The 21,037-nt window shown below is 44.2% G+C and overlaps 1 protein-coding gene across 1 annotated transcript in view; it reads left to right on the forward strand.

The window, feature by feature from the left end:
* Positions 1–21,037, forward strand: part of LOC310987580 (neuronal acetylcholine receptor subunit alpha-7-like) — a gene marked incomplete at both ends in the record, with an annotated part of 58,714 nt that overhangs the window by 4,154 nt on the left and 33,523 nt on the right. The window contains one exon of the mRNA XM_083973902.1: positions 5,579–5,623. Coding sequence (XP_083830028.1) covers positions 5,579–5,623 — 45 coding nt within the window. The remainder of the gene's footprint in view (positions 1–5,578; positions 5,624–21,037) is intronic.

Consider the following 21,037-nt stretch of genomic DNA (forward strand, 5'->3'; position numbering starts at 1 on the left):
TATAATCATAATAATTATTTTGCTCGTCCAGTCTTCTTATTCTTATTATTTTCACCTCTTTTTCCCTGGTCTCCATCTTTCTTCATCCTCGTCCTCACATTACTGGTCCTAATTCTCATTTTTTCTTCGCCGTCTGTATCTGTCACTTATTCATCACATGCTCTGATCTGTGTCTCATCATTAAAGCGTCACTTTGGATCAGTTTGTGTCTCTGAGGCCTCAGAGCTTCACTCTCTCTGTTTTAATCCTGATTCATTACTGAGCCTCACGCTTCATTAGTTATTAATGACTGATAATGACACAGATTCACATTCAGCAGCTCTGCCCTCTGTCGTCTCTCAGCTCCTGGAGGATTTCAACTCCTCTGATCTCAGGTGAACCCCCACCTCCACCACCACCACCTCTGATGGTGCATTCATAGACAGTCCGACTTATGTAGGATGCAGCATCAGTCTGGTGGCTGCAGAGTCAACGCTCAGACTGTTGTGGGAAAGCGTCGTCACTTCAGGGAGTTCCCCACTGCGCTCTAATCAGTTCCCACACTGTATTAAAGTGGGAGGACGTTGGTGAGGACGATAGAGTGGACATTAACAAGGACGTTGGTGAAGATGTTAGTGGTAAGGACATTGGTGAGGACGTTGGTGAGGACGTTAGAGTGGACATTAACAAGGACATTGGTGAGGATGTTATTGAGGACAATAGCTGGGACGGTCAGGAGGTTGCTGAAGACGTTGGTGAAGATGTTAGTAGTAAGGACATTGGTGAGGACGTTGTGACATTGATGAGGACGGTTGTAAGAACAGTGTTGAGGACATTGTAACGTTGGTGAAGACGTTGTAAGAACAGTGGTGAGAACGTTGGTGAAGACGTTGGTGAGGACATTAGTGAAGAATTTAGTGAGGACGTTGGTGAAGATGTTAGTGAGGACGTTGGTGAAGAAGTTGATGAGGACGTTGGTGAAGAAATTGGTGAGGACGTTGGTGAAGATGTTAGTAAGGACGTTGGTGAAGACATTAGTGAGGACGTTGGTGAAGAAATTGGCGAGGACGTTGGTGAAGATGTTAGTGAGGATGTTGGTGAAGATGTTAGTAAGGACGTTGGTGAAGACATTAGTGAGGACGTTGGTGAAGAAATTGGTGAGGACGTTGGTGAAGATGTTAGTGAGGACGTTGGTGAAGATGTTAGTAAGGACGTTGGTGAAGACATTAGTGAGGACGTTGGTGAAGAAATTGGCGAGGACGTTGGTGAACATGTTAGTGAGGACGTTGATGAGGACGTTGGTGAAGATGTTAGTAAGGAAGTTGGTGAGGACATTAGTGCGGACTTGGTGAAGAAGTTGCTGAAGACATTGGTGAGGACGTTGGTGAAGACGTTGGTGAAGACATTGGTGAAGACATTGGTAAAGAAGTTGGTGAAGACATTGGTGAAGACATTGGTAAAGAAGTTGGTGAAGACATTGGTGTGGACGTTATAGGACATTAGTAAGGACGTTGGTGAAGAAGTTGGTGAGGACGTTGGTGAAGATGTTGGTGAGGACGTTGGTGAAGATGTTGGTGAAGATGTTGGTGAGGACGTTGGTGAAGATGTTGGTGAGGACATTGATGAGGAAGTTAGTGAGGATGTTGGTGAAGAAGTTTCAACTTTCAACTTTATTGTCCCCAAAGGGAAATTCATGTTGCAGAAAGGCAAAAAACACAGAACATATAGAGCACATCCACACAGACTTTACACAACATTGAAATGGCAAGTACCCCAGAGGGCAAACTGGGAGCTGTTCCATACAACTGTACAAAAGTTAGTGAGGAAGTTTGTGAAGACGTTGGTGAGGATGTTAGAGAGGACGTTAACTCTTTCGCGACCATTGACGAGTTAACTCGTCACAGCCTGCCGAACGTTCACGACCATTGACGAGCAAACTCGTCAAAACCGTTTTTTTACAGATTACGATAATAGACACTCTGAGGTACCCTGTGTGTGAATATGGTAGTCCTCTGATATGTAAAACTGTTTTAAACTAAAATCAAAACATAATATTTTTTATAAACTGTGTGATCTTGGTTTTGTTTGAGTAATCGTTCTCCTTGAACGCTGCTCTGTGGACAGCGTGCAGCGCTGTGCGGCTGTCGGCTACAGTGTTGCGACTTTCTCGCTGAATCTGGCGACTTTCCAAACCCTCTTTTGACAAAAGCGACCGACGACAAATGTGGCAACTTTTACCGGTGCTGTTACAAACGTTTATGGTTTGGAGACTCGGATCTGAAAGCCCGTTATCACGGCTGTTTTCACGGCGCTGTGCAGCAGAGCGGGGCTCTGCAGCGGGGGCTGTGACCGGCCGCCCCCGTCCCAGAGCACTCATCGCCGGCCAGTCACACAGCAGTGTCCCGGAGCTGCTGCGCTGCGGCCAGAGACCCACACCGCTGCACCGCTGCTCTCCAGGCTGCCACACCCCCCAGATATGCCTACAAATATATTTATTTAGCCGTAGAAATGATTTGGGAGACATGCCACACTGCAGAGTACCGGTAAAATGAGCAGATTGCCACTTGACACAAAAGTGCGGTTTTCTCTGAAACTAGAGCGGGAGCTCCGTTTTTGGAGAAACCCAGCTCTCTTCTTCTACTTCGTCCTCACGAACGAAACGGCGGAAAAACTCGCCGTTTTTTCGTGGAGCACGTTGTAAAGTCACTCTTCAATCACGTGAAGACCGTTTGTTTCTAGGTGATGTATAGAGTTCGGTTCGACGTGAGATAAAAGGTAAACAAATAGCCAAAAACATGTGGTCCTGAGCGGATGTGCTGAGGAATTAGTGTGGTCGCGAAAGAGTTAACAAGGACATTAGTGGTGAGGACGATGGTGAAGACATTAGTGGGGACTTTAGAAAGGACGATAGTAGTGAGGATGTCCCAGCTCACCAGGAGACGAAAAAACCATCCTGTCACACAACATGACGACCAATGACTTGATGTTTGAGTTCATGTTTTCGTCCAATCATGTGACTGAAGACACTACACAACGAATCACGGCAGCTTTAGCATGTAGCACACTGAGCTAACAACAGTTAAAACAGTAGATTGTATAATCTGGAGTTATTCATGGAGACATCTTACTTTATTCTTGACTTGGAATCTGTTGTGTTTTACAGCAGCTGTAATGAGGACATCTGTTTTATTATTCATTTATTTTCCACTCAGCTGCTCCAACAAGAATTTACCAATTTGAGATCAATGAAATGTGTCAACTATTCATCCATCCTTTCAACCACCTGTCCAGCCTTCTGTCCATCCATGCATCCATCCATGCATCCATCTGTCCGAAAGTCTCAGTAAGTAAAGGAGCTGATGGAAACTTCTCTTCGTTGTAATCCAAATTGGAATAACATACATCAGACATGTTTGGTCTCTTGATTGAGGGTCATGGTTTTTGCAGTTTTCCTGTTGGTGGAGCGGCAGGTTAACGAGACAGTGAACTAACCACAGCTACAGAGTCTCTGGTGTCGACGGTGAAGCAGCAGCTGCTCATCACGACACGCTGCATTAACTGGCGACTCATAAAGAGACATTTTTCTGTGGAGGCCCAGATTGTCCTCCCAGAGTCTGCAGGAGGACGAGGAGGAGGAGGAGGAGGAGGAGGAGGAGGAGGAGGAGGAGGAGGAGGAGGCTCTGGGCGGGTGGAGTTATCAGCTCCGATCAGCTCAGCTGCTCCACACGGTCACAGCTGCTGCTGCTCTGCCTCATCGCTCCGGAGGTTTGAATTTGGACAAACAGGTTTTGTCTCCAGCTGAAGGTGTCGCTCTGTGGCCCCCAGGTGAGGCCTCCTCCTCCTCCTCCTCCTCCTCCTCCTGCTGCTGCGACACGGTGATGAAACACCGGAGCTCACGGTCAATACCTCCGCAGAGAAATAATTTATCGCATCATTTCTGTACTTTTAGTCGGGCAAATACTTTGTCACGGCGAGAGAGCGTCGTCCATCAGAGGAGGTTTCCAGCAGCAAACTGATTAACATCAGAGCCCAGGAATCTCTCATCAATTCACTGTCACAGTGGGGACCGACTCCACCGTGAAGCTGCACGGATCAATCATTTATATCAATAATGATTCAGATCGCCACAGGTGATGATCAGCCTGGGGTTCTTATCCATACACACACTTTCTCTCCTGAGTTAAATAAAAGTTAAAGCAACACAGCCTGGATTCAGAAACTGATCCTTAAAGGGATAGTTCACCCAAAATTCAGATTTCACTCATTATCTACTCACCCTCATGTGGACTAAGGGCTGGGAGAAGTTTCAGAGTCCTCCGTGGCTTCTCTGAGTTACAGCGGGGCTCTGTGTAGCACTGCATGTCCATATCAGATTCATATTCAGATATTTTTATTCATGTATTTTGCAGGAGAGAATATATTACAGATTTACAATTACGACAGATGTACATGAAAGGGAACCCCAGGGAAGCAGAAACTGCTTATAAATAGGGGACCATATGATGGTAGCGAATGGAGCTCACTTTTCTTCGTCCAAAAAGACACACCAAAAAACATCCAAATACCTCCATAGTGCTCGTCTGTAATGTCCCTCTTGTATTGAAGCCCCGACACGAGAAATTGTTCCGAAAAAAATTAAATAAGTCTATATTTTAAGCTTGTTTGTAGCGGAAGCTCCCAGTGTTGCTCTGCCGGAATCTCGTGTGATTTGCGGAGCCGTGAACTGGGTGTCAATGCAAATTGCACGAGATTTGCACAGACAAAGGCAAAGCAGTGAACTGAGACACTGGGAGCTTCCGCTACAAACAAGCATAAAATATAGACTCATTTATTTTTTTTCGGAACAATTTCTCATGTCGGGGCTTCAATACCAGAGGGACATTACAGACGAGCACTATGGAGGTATTTGGATGTTTTTTGGTGTGTCTTTTTGGACGAAGAAAAGTGAGCTCCGTTCGCAACCGTCATATGGACATGCAGTGCTGCACGGAGCCCCGCTGTAACTCAGAGAAGGCACGGAGGACTCTGAAACTTGAATTTTGGATGAACTATCCCTTTAAAACCAGCCGTCAGGACTTCGTTTGACTTTGTGACGTCACAACAAATCCCTGCCCCCTCACCACCAAATGGACCCACCATCCATCCAACTTGCAGGATTTGGTTTCTCTGAGTGTTTTATTCTGAAATCTGCTCTGTTCTTTTTTGAAGCAGATGTAAAACTAAGAGACAGAATAAGAAGAACAATATGTTTAGTTGTGACATTACACATCGTTTTGCGATGTTCAGGTCTTTACAGGAGCAAAACTGCAGCTCACAGCAGAACTAAGTGAACTAAGCGAAGGTCAGTCTTTATTGTTTATCTCTTTATGTCCTTCTCTCTCTTTAATTCCCTCTGAACGCTCGGCTTCCAGTGAATACATTAGAGAGGCCGGACATTCATCAAAGTGACGTTATTCATATCCATCCTCTCTCTCTCTCGCTGGCTCGATGAAAGGAGCAGTGCGAGAGGGCGGACGGACTCGAACCAGTGACTCCAAAAGAACAGAACACACACACTGACTGGTCTCTTCTTCTTCCTCTTCTTCTTCTTGTTCATCAGGATGAGAAGAACCAGGTGCTGACGACCAACATCTGGCTGCAGCTGGTGAGTTTTCATCTCCATCAAAGACGTTTGTCCTCCTCCAGAGAGGAAGTGTTCCTCTCTCACTCTTTTTTTCTCCATCCACTGAGCTTCTCTTCTGTTGTTTCAGCTACAAAAAAAACCCCTCTTTTATCTACAAACCTAGTGTAAAATATTAGAGTATATTACAGAGTAAAGGAACGTCTCCCCAGAGCTGCTGAGCCAGAGGATCCAAAGGAAAAGCAGCTTTGATCCTCCCGAAAACTTTGAAATAACTGAAGTTATATACAGTGTATATATATATAAAAAAAAGTCTAAAAACTAAATGGAAACAGCTGCATGTGTTTTAATTAAGTCTGTGGCCTGAAGCTGTTTATTGGATGATTTAAATACTCGATGTGGCCAAACATCTGCAGGATCGGTCAGTCGAATCAGAGCTAACTAGCATCACATCACTCTGGATGTTGTGTTGCTACGGTTACACGTCATTCAACTAGACCAGTGGTTATGAAACTTTTTTACATTAACTGACACAAATTACACTGCAGACCCCAATGGACAAAAATTTGAAACAAACGCCAGAAACACACACATAACTCTCTTAGGCCGGGTTCAAACTACAAGATTTTTTTTTATCTTTCACGTCAGATTAAATGTTCACAGTGACATAAATTCTTGTTCATTTTTAACATTCAATTACTACCTTTCGAAATGGCAGAACTTATTTCAGGTTCGGAACGGCGGCCCTTTTTCTAAAATAATTAAGAGCCGGCATTACAAAACATGAAAGAAAACGTTCGGAATGACGGCCCTTCGGAATGCCGCACTGGACCCAATGGCGTTGGACAAAGCTCACTGCAAAACACACACCATGAAACATCCAGATACCTCCATACTGCTCGTCTGTACAGACCCAAGTGTCCTGAAGCCAAGACATGAAAAAGTTGTTCTGAAAAAATTAATGTGATCTCTGTTTTTATCCTTGTTGTAGCAGTAGCTCCTTGAGTTAAAGTTAGTCCCTCAGAAACTACACTAATTTTGTAGCCTGACAAGCCAGACTATATCATTAAAATGTCTAGTCTGGCAACGAGCGGTAGACCTCGGCTCAATCCAGGGGGCGGGATGAAGGCTGTCTTTCAAACTGCCTCTGCACCAATAGGGTAGCGCTACGACCAATCAGAGCAAAGAGCAGGATGACGACGTCGGTAGATTAAACTTTTCCCATATCCCGTCGGCAAAACACCAAATACATCCTTCTTCAAATGAACGACTTCAGTGCAGTTTCTTGCTCAACTTTTAAAGAAAATGACAAGTTTACTTCTTTCAAAGTTGATGCCAACGCCGATTCAAACGATTCCTTTGCCAAAGCCATCTTGTCATGTTTTTCACCGTCGCAAGTATGTCGTCATGGCGTTAAGCCCGCCCAACGACTCTCTAAACAGATAGAGCGCTGTGATTGGTGAACACAAACGGTGTTCGAGACTCAAAAAGTTCCTATGGCTCGTTTCTAGACCCACCTACGGAGCAAATAGATTTGCTGCCGCTAGGGTGCAGCTAGATTTCTAGCTACTAATTTTGTGTAATTTATTCTGAAGTGTTACCCACTGCGGCTAGTTAGCATCATCTTCTTTCTTCTGTTACACATTTTGTTCGACTTGTCTAAGCTATTTTAAGGCTGTATCTGTATCTGTATGTCACATGACGACCCCCCTCTGTGATGCAGCTGCTCCAGATGTGGTGTATTAGCTCCTCTTCCTCCTCCTCCCGGGCCGTGAGCGAGGGCGACCCCCAGATCAGAGACTCCCTCAGGCCGTGGGACTGAACCTCGACTCTGGTTCCTCTGATGGAAAATCCAGTTAATCCTGATTTATCTATAATTGTTCCTGTGGTAGAAACCGGCTGCTCTGATTATCTCTCTGAGGAGGAGGAGGAGGAGGAGGAGGAGGAGGAGGAGGAGGAGGAGGAGGAGGATTTCTGGAACCAGCCTCTGGTGGCTATTAATAGTCACTTTGCTTTTAATCCAGACAAAAAACCAAAGTGTGAAAACAACAGTTTGGTCTTTGTGATTAAATTTGTGACAGAAAAGTGTTTAAGTCTGACGCTGCAGAAACAATTAAGTCTCAGAGACAAAGAAAAAAACAACATCAAACATCGTTAGAGGAGCTGGAAAATGGATTTTATTCACCCTGCGCAGACTGTTTACAGAGTTGATGCTAAGCTAAACCAACCAGCTGCATGTTTTCTTACTCTCCTGTCTTTTATTTTGAAGGGCTGAGCCATGAGAAGTGTAGTTTTCCATCTCCTCTCTCTCTCAGCTTCTCTCTGGAGCTCTGGTAACAACAGGTCGGTGTCAGCCAATCAGAAGAGAGGAGGAGGTTCTGAGCCTCTCTTCTGATTGGCTGACTGTTTTCTAAAGCATCCAATAACAAAATAGAGTAGATTTCAGAATAAAACACCTAGGGAGACCAAATGTTGCAAGTTGTTGGATGGTTGTGGGCGGGGCTTTGGGTGACTGCTTTGTTGTGACATCACAAAGTCACAGGAAGTCCTGACGGCTGGTTTTAGGCTTTAATACAAACATCTACCTTAATTTTGAATGAGTTTTAACAGAAACATCTACCTTTATTTTGAAGGAGCTTTAATACAAATGTCTACCTTTATTTTGAAGGAGTTTTAACAGAAACATCTACCTTTATTGTGAAGGAGCTTTAATACAAATGTCTACCTTTATTGTGAAGGAGCTTTAATACAAATGTCTACCTTTATTGTGAAGGAACTTTAATACCAACATACATTTATTTTGAAGGAGCTCTAACAGAAACATCTACCTTTCTAAAGCGATCCATAAAAAAGAAAAATAGAGCAGATTTCATAATAAAACACTCAGAGAAACCAAATCCTCCAAGTTGTTGTCGGATGGTGTTGTCCAGGTGGTGAGGGGGCGGGGCTTAGTTGTGACATCACAAAGTGACAGGAAGTCCTGACGGCTGGTTTCTGATCGATAAGTTATTATAATACAGATGTTGATGTAAATGATGAACTGGTCCGGTCCGGTCCGGTCTGGTCTGGTCCAGCTGTTGCAGATGTTTGAGGTGGTATGAAGTGAGTCCATGTTGGTACCCGTCTCCATGGAAACCTGCAGCAGCACCGTCCCGTCTCCTCTCAGTCTGAATCCCAGAGAGACGGAGGAGTTTGACCCAGATTAGTTTCCTGTGATGGAGACGAACCGGATCAAAACTTCTCTACACAGACTCTTGTTCTCCTCCTCCTCCTTCTTCTTCCTTCTCCTCCTCCTCCTCTTCCTTCTCCTCCTCCTCCTTCTTCTTCTCCTCCTCTTCCTCCTCCTCCCTCTTTTCCTCCTCCCCCCCTCCTCTTCATCCTCCTCCTCCTTCTTCTCCTCCTCTTCCTCCCTCTTTTCCTCCTCCCCCTCCTCCTCTTCCTCCTCCTTCTCCTCCTCTTCCTCCTCCTCCCCCTTCTCCTCCTCCTCCTCTTCATCTTCCTCCTCCTCCTCCTCTTCCTCCTCCTCCACTTCCCCTCTCTTCTTCCTCCTCCTCCTGTATCTTCTCCTCTTCCTCCTTCCTCCTCCTCCTCTTCTTCCCCCACCTCCTCCTCCTCCTCCTCCCCCTCCCTCTCCTCCTCCTCCCCATTCTTCTTCTCCTGTTTCTCTAACTCTTCCTTCTCCTCCTCATCTTCCTCCTCCTCCTTCTCCTCCTCTTCCTCCTCCTCCCTTTCTTCCTCCTCCTCCTCCTCCTTCTCCTCCCTTTCTTCCTCCTCCTCTTCCTCTCCCTCCTCCTCATCTTTTTCCTCTTCCTCCTCTTTCCTCTTCCTCCTCCTGGTCGGTGAACCCTCTCCTCCTCTCTTGATGTCTTCTCTTCCTCCTCTTTCTCCTCCCCCCATCCCCCTCCTCCTCCTGCTCGGTGAACCCTCTCCTCCTCCTTTGTCTCCTCCTCTGGTGTGAATGTCAGAGCAGTTTCCTCCTGATCTCGTTTCATGCGTCTGTCCAGATTTAATTATCTCTGGTTTCTGCTCCGGAGCGTCAGTGTGTTTGTAACGTGGTGAAGCACTAATCCGCCTTAATCTGCTGCTCCCGCCATCGACACGGAGGAGGAGGAGGAGGAGAGGGAGAGGGAAAAGGAGAAGGAGGAGGAAAAGGAGAAGGAAAAGAGAAGGAAAAGGAAAATAGAAGGAAAAGGAAAAGGGGAAGTAGAAGGAAAAGGAAAAGGAAAGGGGGAAGGACAAGGAAAGGGAAAGGAGAAGGAGAAGGAAAAGAAAAGGAAAAGTTGAAGGAGAAGTAGAAGTAAAAGGAAAGGAAAAAGAGAAGGACAAGGCAAGGGAAAGGAGAAAGAAAAGGAGAAGGTTGCTTCCTCCCTGGAGGAACTTCCTCTCCTCCTCTGCAGCTCCTTCCATCAGACCAGACACAGTTTTACCTTTATTTAAAGGGACAACGAGGAGTTTCTATTTGGTTATAGAAAAGTCTGATATTAATGTGGATGAATCTCCGTTACCACTTGTTAATGGTCCATTTTAGATAAATCTATGGTTTTGTCTCTATGGTTATTTTGTTATTATTAGTGGTGGTGGAAATGCTGGGCGAGCCGACCAGCGTTTCTTTACTTTCAGTTTCGTGGCGAGTCATGAGAATAACGCCGCCGAATCTCCGTTTATGGTGGGAACTACGACGGTATGTGATCGTCTTCCAACCTCTGACTTTAAATCTTGATGAATGAAAACATGAGTCTGTCTTGCACCGGTCAAAGAATTTCACGGTGCGGAGGCTCATAAATGTAGTGTGGAAACACTTCGCTTTTACAAAACTCCTCGTTGTCCCTTTAATATAATCTGTAGAGTGCCTCACCCCCCTCCCCCCCCCCCCCTCCTTCTCCTCTTCTTCCTCCCCCCGTCTTCCTTCCTCTCCCTCCTCTTTCTCATCTTCGTCTACCTTCCTCCTCCTCCCCCTCCTCCTCCCTCTCATTGTGTGTTTCTTTAGTGAATGTCTTGAAGCGAGAGGAAACATTTCAGCAGCAGGTTGTGTGTGTGTGTGTGTGTGTAGTTTTTTAATGTCAAAGTGCTGGAAGTTTTTTCTCCTCCTGAACTTCATCTCTCTGAGAACAGAAACAGCCTCGGTATCGACATTTCCAGAGCAGAGAGAGTGTGTTGCCTTCAGGGGCGTCAGGATGAGCTCCGATTTTTACAGCGTTGTCGATCATTTTCAGTTTTTTTTCTTCTTGTTTCAACTCAACTGCTCAAAAAAAAATGGTCTCCTCTGATTGGCTACAGGAAGTTCATCTGTGCTGCAGCCAATCAAGTCCTTGTCCTGGTTCTAGTACCAGTTCTGGTCCAGGTCTTAGGGTGTCTTCACACATGTTTAGTGTGGCTCCAAATGTTAAAATGATACATTGTTTCATTTTTCAGTTAGTGCGGTTGCTTTCACACCTGCTTTTTGTCACTCGGGACCAAACGCCGCAGTAGCTACTTGGAGAGCGTTATGTCTACATTAGGGTTGTATATCTCCACCACTGAGGCCGATTCGATACGCATCTCGATACGCTGCCACCGATACGATACATTAACGATACACTGAAGCTCCTGTCGATACGATGCGATACGATTCACTCCTGTTCACGATGCGATGCGATTCAAATGCGATTTGATAACGATATGACTTAATTACAAAGAGATTTGGTTCGATATGATGTTTGATACAGTTGTGATATGAGAGTTTCTTCCCACATCAAGTTTATTACCTCAATTCCATTCTGCTTTCTCTCTGTATCAATTTGAAGGATGTAGCCTATATTTGGCTAATTTTTACAGGGCAAACCAATAAATCATATTTGAAAGGTACAGTCTAGAGGAAATAAATGGTAGAAATTAAATCCAGCTTAATCATATGGGCTAGTCTTGTGTGGTGGCACCTCTGCAGTTTGGTCTTTTGCTATATTATAATAATAATAATAATAACTTTATTTATATAGCACCTTTAAAAACACAAGTTTTCAAAGTGCTTCACAAAACAACTTAAAAGAGACAAGTCACAGATGTTTTGTTGTGCACAGGACATTTCTGGGTGGAGAGTCTGTGTTTTCTCTCCAGCCAGTGCTCACAAAGCTCAGGTGTAGGTCCGTGCAGCAGAGTAGGAGAGCTACTGTACTAGCCCTGCAAGCTGTCCGGATGCTAACCGCTACCGCTAACTAGCGGTTAGCATCCGCGGCTACCACCGCTTCCCAGCTCACTACAACCAGAGCCACTACCAGAGACGTTACCACGGCCCTTCTCCTAGTTACAGCCGCTGACGGCCGAGTATTGACCCACCGCTTCACTCGGGACTGTTTACTTCTCTTGGCGGCTCTGACTACAGCTGCTGCTGCTGCTGTCAGAGCAGGGCAGGAGGCTGCGCACGGGCACGGCTTCCACGATGGTGCGTTCAGGTTGCCTCGGAAAATGAAATGATCGATTTAACCATGGAATTTACCGATGTAGAAGGCTAGAAGAGATGCATCGCAAATTCAACCATAAATTATGTCCGATGTAGCCTGAATCTACCGGTGCAGTCGCATCGCATACGTTTATATCGGACCACCGATATGAATCGGTGAATCTCCACATCCCTAGTCTACATGACTACCGGTTGAAATCTGGAAGCATTAGCTTAATTAAACCAGAGATGAATTGATAAAACTTTCATGGAGACTCAAGAGCCGGTTGTTAGTAGCTCTGGTCATTTATTTCTATATTGATTGATGTATAACTCTTGGCAAACGATAGTTCCGATCTACTTTTCTAGTTTGGTACTTCCGGCTGGTTTCCGGTTGCGTTCACCCAGCTCGGTCCTGTTAGTTCCCGGTTAAACGTTAAACACGGCGGACCTCGATCTGCTGCTGCTCAGTAACCAGCTGCTCCGCGGACCCGAGGGACGGACCGCCGACCTGTCTAATGTCTGAGCGACTCAGCGGACATGCACCGACCGACTGCCCTGCTGCTGCTGCTTTGTTTGTGGGGACAGAGCTGCGTCTCCCCGTTGCGTTAACCCGTTGTCAGTGACTACGGGAGCCCTTTTAGCTCAAACGTGTTGAGTTCGTCTGGCAGTTGGCTCGCACCAGAGTTCAGCTGGAGCCGAACCGAGACCACCTCCTCAGGCCGCACTAGTTTTGGTGCATTAGAGTGCGATGGTGCTTTCACACTGACCCAAACGGGACCAGGTCCAGATTGTGAAAAACGGAAATTATCCTTTAACACTGCAGGTGTTAATTATCCTTTAACACCTGCAGTGTTAAAGGATAATTTTTACAATCTGGACCTTATTTCTAGCATAAAATCTGATCATTTCCTCCCCCAGATAACTTTGGTGTCATTACAAGTCGTTCAGATGAAATTATCTCCAGCCGAGAGCCGCGTATATCCGTATAATGGAGTCTACAGGGCAGCAGAATGCAGCCTCTAAATAACACATTATCTGCAGAGAAACTCCTTCATTTCACCAATATTTAGTTCTGATAGGCTAGTGCTATTCCCCTCTGAGTCCGGGGTTAGCTGTTATCAACATCCGGGGTCTGTAGGTTGACCTACTACTTGTCCCAGTTCTGGTAAGGGTTACAGTCCTGGTTCCAGTTCCTGGTCCCGGTGGTGGTCCAGAGTCCTGTTCAGGTTCCAGTTCTGGTTATAAATCCGGTTCCTTACTACCCGGTCCTGGTTCTGGTCCCGGTTTCTGGTTCTAAACCGATTCTAATCAGAACATCTGGCTCCGTGTGAACCCACATAGTGTGAAGAGGGATTCAAGATGCTCCAGAATCAGACCTCCAACCTCTAAACACCCAGGACCGGTCGGTCTCTGGCTTTCTCATCGTGTCTCCACATGTTTACACGAGTTGTTGTTTTCTCACGGTACGACGGCGTTGTCATGGCGAACAAGGCATCTCAGACTCCTCCGTGTCTCCCGGGGCGACGGTGGGTCTGTTTGTGTTAAATCCTGTTTGTGCAGCGGAGGAGAGTTTAAAAAAGCAGCAGCAGCACTGGTCCAAACGTGGACAGTTAGAATAATAATAATTATAATAATAATAATAACTGTGTCAGGGCCGATAATCTGGTTAAAACTGGACACAGAGTTTTATCCGAACACTGACTCTGGATCAGATCTTGTTCCAGCGGGACGTCTCCAGTCTCTTTGTGTGTTTCTCATCCTCATTAAATCCTCTTGAACTTTTTTTTTTTTTTTTGCAGCGTTGCGTCACTCTCAGGTCTCTTTTTGGTCTTTTTTTTTTTTTTTTAGGTCTTTTTGGTCTCGTCCTCTTTGAACCAGATCAGTCGACTCGTCCTCACCTGCTCATCGAAATTACACGTTCACACAGAAACACTTTCACATCTGTCCTCTGGTCCTTCATCCTCCTCCTCCTCCTCCTCCTCCTCCTCCTCCTCCTCCTCGTCTTCTTCTCCTCCTCTCTCTGTGTCTCTGTGGTGATTTCATGATGTTGCTGCTCTGACTGGAAGCAGACTGATGTAATTCAACAACTGAGGTTTCTATTATGTTTTTTTTATTTTTTATTTTATTTTAATGAAACAGAGGATTAAAGTGTAAAATGTTGCAGGAAACGACACAAGACACAAAGTGAAATCATTATAATGGAAGTTTAGTGTTTTAAATACTGATAGTTACTTAGCTAATTACAGAAAGGCAACTTAATTACCCTAAAAAAGGTAGATGTTTGTATTTAAGCTCCTTCAAAATAAAGGTAGATGTTTGTATTAAAGCTCCTTCAAAATAAAGGTAGATGTTTGTATTAAAGCTCCTTCAAAATAAAGGTAGATGTTTGTATTAAAGCTCCTTCAAAATAAAGGTAGATGTTTGTATTAAAGCTCCTTCAAAATAAAGGACGATGTTTCTGTTAAAGCTCCTTCAAAATAAAGGTAGATGTTTGTGTTAAAGCTCCTTCAAAATAAAGGTAGATGTTTGTATTAAAGCTCCTTCAAAATAAGGTAGATGTTTGTATTAAAGCTCCTTCAAAATAAAGGTAGATGTTTGTATTAAAGCTCCTTCAAAATAAAGGTAGATGTTTCTGTTAAAACTCCTTCAAAATTAAGGTAGATGTTTGTATTAAAGCCTAAAACCAGCCGTCAGGACTTCCTGTGACTTTGTGATGTCACAACAAAGCAGTCACCCAAAGCTCCGCCCACAACCATCCAACAACTTGCAGCATTTGGTCTCCCTAGGTGTTTTGTTCTGAAATCTGCTTTATTTTGTTATTGGATCATTTTAGAAAACAGTCAGCCAATCAGAAGAGAGGCTCAGAGGCTCCTTCTCTCTTCTGATTGGCTGACACCGACCTGTTGTTACCAGAAGCTCCAGAGAGAAGCTGAAAGAGAGAGGAGATGGAAAACTACACTGAGATGGTTTTTACATCTTCTCATTGATCGGCCCTTCAAAATAAAAGCACAGGAGAAGATTAAGAAAACATGGAGCTTTAATGTGAAGTCAGCATCTCTCCAGTCCGACCGGTGGAGTCAGACTGGGTCCGTTTCCTTGACGTCCACACTGAAGTGTTAAATGCTGCATTTTCCCAAAGGAAACTCTGAATCGTTGCCATAGTAACCGGATGGGTGAATATTTTTCAGATCCTCATCAGCTTCACGTAGAGTTGGTTTCAGAAACATCAGCTGTGTGTGTTCAAACATCCAGGTCACCGACGTCTGACGGAGAGACAGCACACACACACACACACACACACACACACACACACACACACACACACACACACACACACACACACACACACACACAGCTGACACTAATTAAAAAGTCATTTTCTGCTTCTTTACGTGTTAAATTCAAACAGATTCATCGCAGCGTGGTGATAAAAGAGAAACATCAAACACGTTTGTTACAAGTTTGTCACAAATACGAGATGAGATCGTCACACTTCAGAGTCTGTGTGTGTGTTAGTGTGTGTGTGTGTGTGTCTGCATGTCTGCATGTGTGTGTGTGTGTGTGTGTGTGTGTGTGTCTGCATGTGTGTGTGTGTGTGTGTGTGTGTGTGTGTGTGTGTGTGTGTGTGTGTGTGTGTGTGTGTGGCCGATCCGACGTATAGCTTCCAACAGATTCCTCAGGGAGAAACGTCTGAGCTCAGTGACAGGAAGTAAACAAGGATGGAGGACGATGAGTGTGTGTTTGTATCTGTATGTGTGTGTGTGTGTGTGTGTGTGTGCAACCTCCAGCCATTGCAGCCTCACATCGACACACACACACACACACACACACACATACACACACACACACAGAGCAGAGATCTCAGAGAGGATCTGAAGTGTAATGAGGGCCGGCAGAGCTGTGTATGCAAATCAACACACTCCTATGTTTCTTGGCAGCACACACACACACACACACACTAACACAGACACACAAACACACACACACTTCTCTGTAACAATGCCTCTTACATAAGTGTTTGTGTGTGTGTGTGTGTGTGTGTGTGTGTGTGTGTGTGTGTGTGTGTGTGTGTGTGTGATGGGTGTGAGCAGCTGGAACGTGCTGCAGCTTTATCAGCTGCACTCAGACGATACAAACACACAAATTACCTCTGTTGTTTATAGAGACCCACTTCCTGTCTGTTGTCGCTTCCCTCTGTGATTTAAACAACGACCCACAAACTGCACAAATATATATAAAAAAAAATAAAAACAGTTCAATGTGCAGGAGCAGCAGCTGTTTAATCCACCACAACAACAACAAAAAGTTTCTGCTCAGTTTACCCTCAGATGACCCCTCAGTTTTTACCACCTGGACAAAAATGTCCACCTATAGTGAGAGACATTTAACATCAGTTACTCCCAAAATATGTGTGATACATAACTTATAGGGCTAAACATGAAGATCGCTTTTGACATGGGTTTCAAAAATGTTCCTGGCCAGTTGTTTTTGCAGCAAAAACACATGATTTCTCATACTATGTATTTTTTTTTTTTTTTTTTTTGTATTATTATTTTTTATTCCTGTCTCTATTCTGAAGGTTTTTACAGAGGGGATTGTTGATATATCATTCATACAACATTTTATTCCAAAAAACAAAAACAAAAAAAGCGATATCTGATTTTTTTTTTATGGCTGGTGACTATTTTAGTGATAAAAAGAGATAAAATCCCAAATCCCCTTGGTGAAAACGTCTGACTCTAATGTGTCAACAAAATAAAACAAGAATTTTGAAAGTAGCTTTATCCATTGTTCAGATTTCTGTTCTGGAAATGTGTGCAAATTAGCGCATATTTAATTAGATAATGCCCCATTTTACACATTTGAACATTATATTTGACAAAACTTGTAATACCAAAAATATTTGTCTTAATGTGAGTGATAAATTTGGGAAGTTTCATGGTGATATCTTTTTACCTTAAAATACATAAAATAAAATAAAAAACCATAGGTGGAGGTGGACATTTTTGTCCAGCAAAGGGTCATGGATGTTGTAAAAATGCATTACGAGTCCAAAAAATGGACTTTCATTCTGAAATAAGCCCCCAGTGACCTTTCATTTGACCGTCGGGAGTTGGGAAAGTGTGAGAGGTGAACGACAAAAATGTCCAGGGGTCATCTGAGGGTAACAAGTGCAGATGTCTGTACTAAAGGTTGAATATGTAGAATCTTTATTAAAAGCTATATTTTTTCAAAAATAATACACCCACGAGGTGTTAGAGGGGTGCAGAATGAAAGTATTGTTTTTCCATAAAAAAGTATATTTAATCTGAATTAATTATTTTAACATGTTTTTACCGGGTTCGACAGTGACTTTCTGTTTACATCGTACCTGCAGTCGCCGCCATTGTGGCTCAATTCTCCGCTGTTTTCCTCCCGGTAGTTCGCATTTGTTTTCCAACGAAGCCTTTTTAATAATCAATCGGTGGATCAATAGATTATCATATACATGTTACGATGCCTGTATTTGTTTAGTCTCATCTGTCATAAACAAGAGATCCTGTAACAAGTTACACACTGCAAAAACTCAAAATCTTACCAAGAATATTTGTCTTATTTCTAGTAAAAAATAAATCTAATTATAGGCTACTTAAAATAAGACTCATCACATTAAAAAGCAGCTTGTTTTTAGACACTTTTTACTTCTTTCAAGCAGATTTTCACTTGAAATAAGTAGAAAAATCTGATAGTGGAGCAAGTTTTTCTTTCTTATTACAAGCACAAAAAACTTGCTTTCATTTTTCTACTTATTTCAAGTGAAAATTAGTTTGAAACAAGTAAAAATGATCTAAAAACAAGTTGATTTTTAGGTGATGAGTCTTATTTTAAGTGTAAAGAGATTAGTTTTGACTAGAAATGAGACATTTTGACAAGAAATAAGACAAATATTCTTGGAAAGATTTTGAGTTTTTACAAGTCATCATTTATATCAATAATGATTCAGATCGCCACAGGTGATGATCAGCCTGGGGTTCTTATCCATACACACACTTTCTCTCCTGAGTTAAATAAAAGTTAAAGCAACACAGCCTGGATTCAGAAACTGATCCTTAAAGGGATAGTTCACCCAAAATTCAGATTTCACTCATTATCTACTCACCCTCATGTGGACTAAGGGCTGGGAGAAGTTTCAGAGTCCTCCGTGGCTTCTCTGAGTTACAGCGGGGCTCCGTGCAGCACTGCATGTCCATATCAGATTCATATTCAGATATTTTTATTCATGTATTTTGCAGGAGAGAATATATTACAGATTTACAATTACGACAGATGTACATGAAAGGGAACCCCAGGGAAGCAGAAACTGCTTATAAATAGGGGACCATATGATGGTAGCGAATGGAGCTCACTTTTCTTCGTCCAAAAAGACACACCAAAAAACATCCAAATACCTCCATAGTGCTCGTCTGTAATGTCCCTCTTGTATTGAAGCCCCGACACGAGAAATTGTTCCGAAAAAAATTAAATAAGTCTATATTTTAAGCTTGTTTGTAGCGGAAGCTCCCAGTGTTGCTCTGCCGGAATCTCGTGTGATTTGCGGAGCCGTGAACTGGGTGTCAATGCAAATTGCACGAGATTTGCACAGACACAGGCAAAGCAGTGAACTGAGACACTGGGAGCTTCCGCTACAAACAAGCATAAAATATAGACTCATTTATTTTTTTTCGGAACAATTTCTCATGTCAAGGCTTCAATACCAGAGGGACATTACAGACGAGCACTATGGAGGTATTTGGATGTTTTTTGGTGTGTCTTTTTGGACGAAGAAAAGTGAGCTCCGTTCGCAACCGTCATATGGACATGCAGTGCTGCACGGAGCCCCGCTGTAACTCAGAGAAGCCACGGAGGACTCTGAAACTTCTCCCAGCCCTTAGTCCACATGAGGGGGAGGAGATAATGAGTGAAATTTGATTTTTTGGTGAACTATCCCTTTAAAACCAGCCGTCAGGACTTCGTGTGACTTTGTGATGTCACAACAAAGCCCCGCCCACCACCAAATGGACCCACCATCCATCCAACTTGCAGGATTTGGTTTCTCTGAGTGTTTTATTCTGAAATCTGCTCTGTTCTTTATTGAAGCAGATGTAAAACTAAAAGACAGAAGAAAAAGAACAGTATGTTTAGTTGTGACATCACACATCGTTTTGCGATGTTCAGGTCTTTACAGGAGCAAAACTGCAGCTCACAGCAGAACTAAGTGAACTAAGCGAAGGTCAGTCTTTATTGTTTATCTCTTTATGTCCTTCCCTCTCTTTAATTCCCTCTGAACGCTCGGCTTCCAGTGAATACATTAGAGAGGCCGGACATTCATCAAAGTGACGTTATTCATATTCATCCTCTCTCTCTCTCGCTGGCTCGATGAAAGGAGCAGTGGGAGAGGGCGGACGGACTCGAACCAGTGACTCCAAAAGAACAGAGCTCTGGTAACAACAGGTCGGTTGAGAGAGAGGAGGTTCTGAGCCTCTCTTCTGATTGGCTGACTGCTTTCTAAAGCATCCAATAACAAAATAAAGCAGATTTCAGAATAAAACACGTACGGAGACCAAATGTTGCAAGTTGTTGGATGGTTGTGGGCGGGGCTTTGGGTGACTGCTTTGTTGTGACATCACAAAGTCACAGGAAGTCCTGACGGATGGTTTTAGGCTTTAATACAAACATCTACAGTACCTTAATTCTGAAGGAGTTTTAACAGAAACGTCTACCTTTATTGTGAAGGAGCTTTAATACAAATGTCTACCTTTATTTTGAATGAGTTTTAACAGAAACATCTACCTTTATTTTGAAGGAGCTTTAATACCAACATACATTTATTTTGAAGGAGCTCTAACAGAAACATCTACCTTTCTAAAGCAATCCATAAAAAAAAAATAGAGCAGATTTCAGAATAAAACACTCAGAGAAACCAAATCCTGCAAAGTTGTTGGATGGATGGTGTTGTCCAGGTGGTGAGGGGGCGGGGCTTAGTTGTGACATCACAAAGTGACAGGAAGTCCTGACGGCTGGTTTCTGATTGATAAGATGTTGATGTAAATGGTGGTCTGGTCTGGTCTGGTCCAGCTGTTGCAGATGTTTGAGGTGGTATATGAAGTGAGTCCATGTTGGTACCCGTCTCCATGGAAACCTGCAGCAGCACCGTCCCGTCTCCTCCCTCAGTCTGAATCCCAGAGAGACGGAGGAGTTTGACCCAGATTAGTTTCCTGTGATGGAGACGAACCGGATCAAAACTTCTCTACACAGACTCTTGTTCTCCTCCTCCTCCTCCTCCTTCTCCTCCTCCCTTTCCTACTCCTCCTTCTCCTCTTAATTCTCCCTTTCCTCCTCCTTCTCCTCCTCCTCCTCCTCCTCTTCCTCCTCCTCCTCTTCCTTCTCCCTTTCCTCCTCCTTCTCGTCATCTTCCTCCTCCTCCTCTTCCTCCTTCTCCTCCTCCTTCCTCCTCTTCCTTCTCCTCTTCCTCCTCCTCCTCTTCCTCCTCCTTTCTCCTCCTTCTTCTTCTCCTCCTCTTCCTCCTCCTTTTCCTCCTCCTCTTCCTCCTCCTCCCCATTCTTCTTCTTCTCCTCCTCTTCCTCTCCCTCCTCCTCATCTTTTTCCTCTTTCCTACTCCTTCCTCTTCCTTTTATCCCCCTCCTCCTCCTGCCCAGTGACGTCTCCTCCCTCCTCCTCACCCTCCTCCTCCTTTCTCCTCCTCCTTCTCTTCCTTCTCCTCATCTTCCTCCTCCTCCTCTTCCTCCTCCCCCTATCCTCCTCCTCTCCCTGCCCAGTGAACCCTCTCCTCCTCTCTTGGCGTCTCCTCCTCCTCCTCCTCAAATTCCCCTCCTCCCCTTCCTCCTCTTCCTCCTTTCTCCTCCTCCTCCTCCTCCTCCTCCTCCTCCTCCTCCTCCTCCTGCTCGGTGAACCCTCTCCTCCTCCCCCTCCTCTCTTTGCGCCTCCTCCTCCTCTCCTCCTCCTTTGTCTCCTCCTCTGGTGTGAATGTCAGAGCAGTTTCC

Source organism: Trachurus trachurus, assembly GCF_905171665.1.
Source record: "Trachurus trachurus genome assembly, chromosome: 6".
NCBI classification, from domain to species: Eukaryota; Metazoa; Chordata; class Actinopteri; order Carangiformes; family Carangidae; genus Trachurus; species Trachurus trachurus.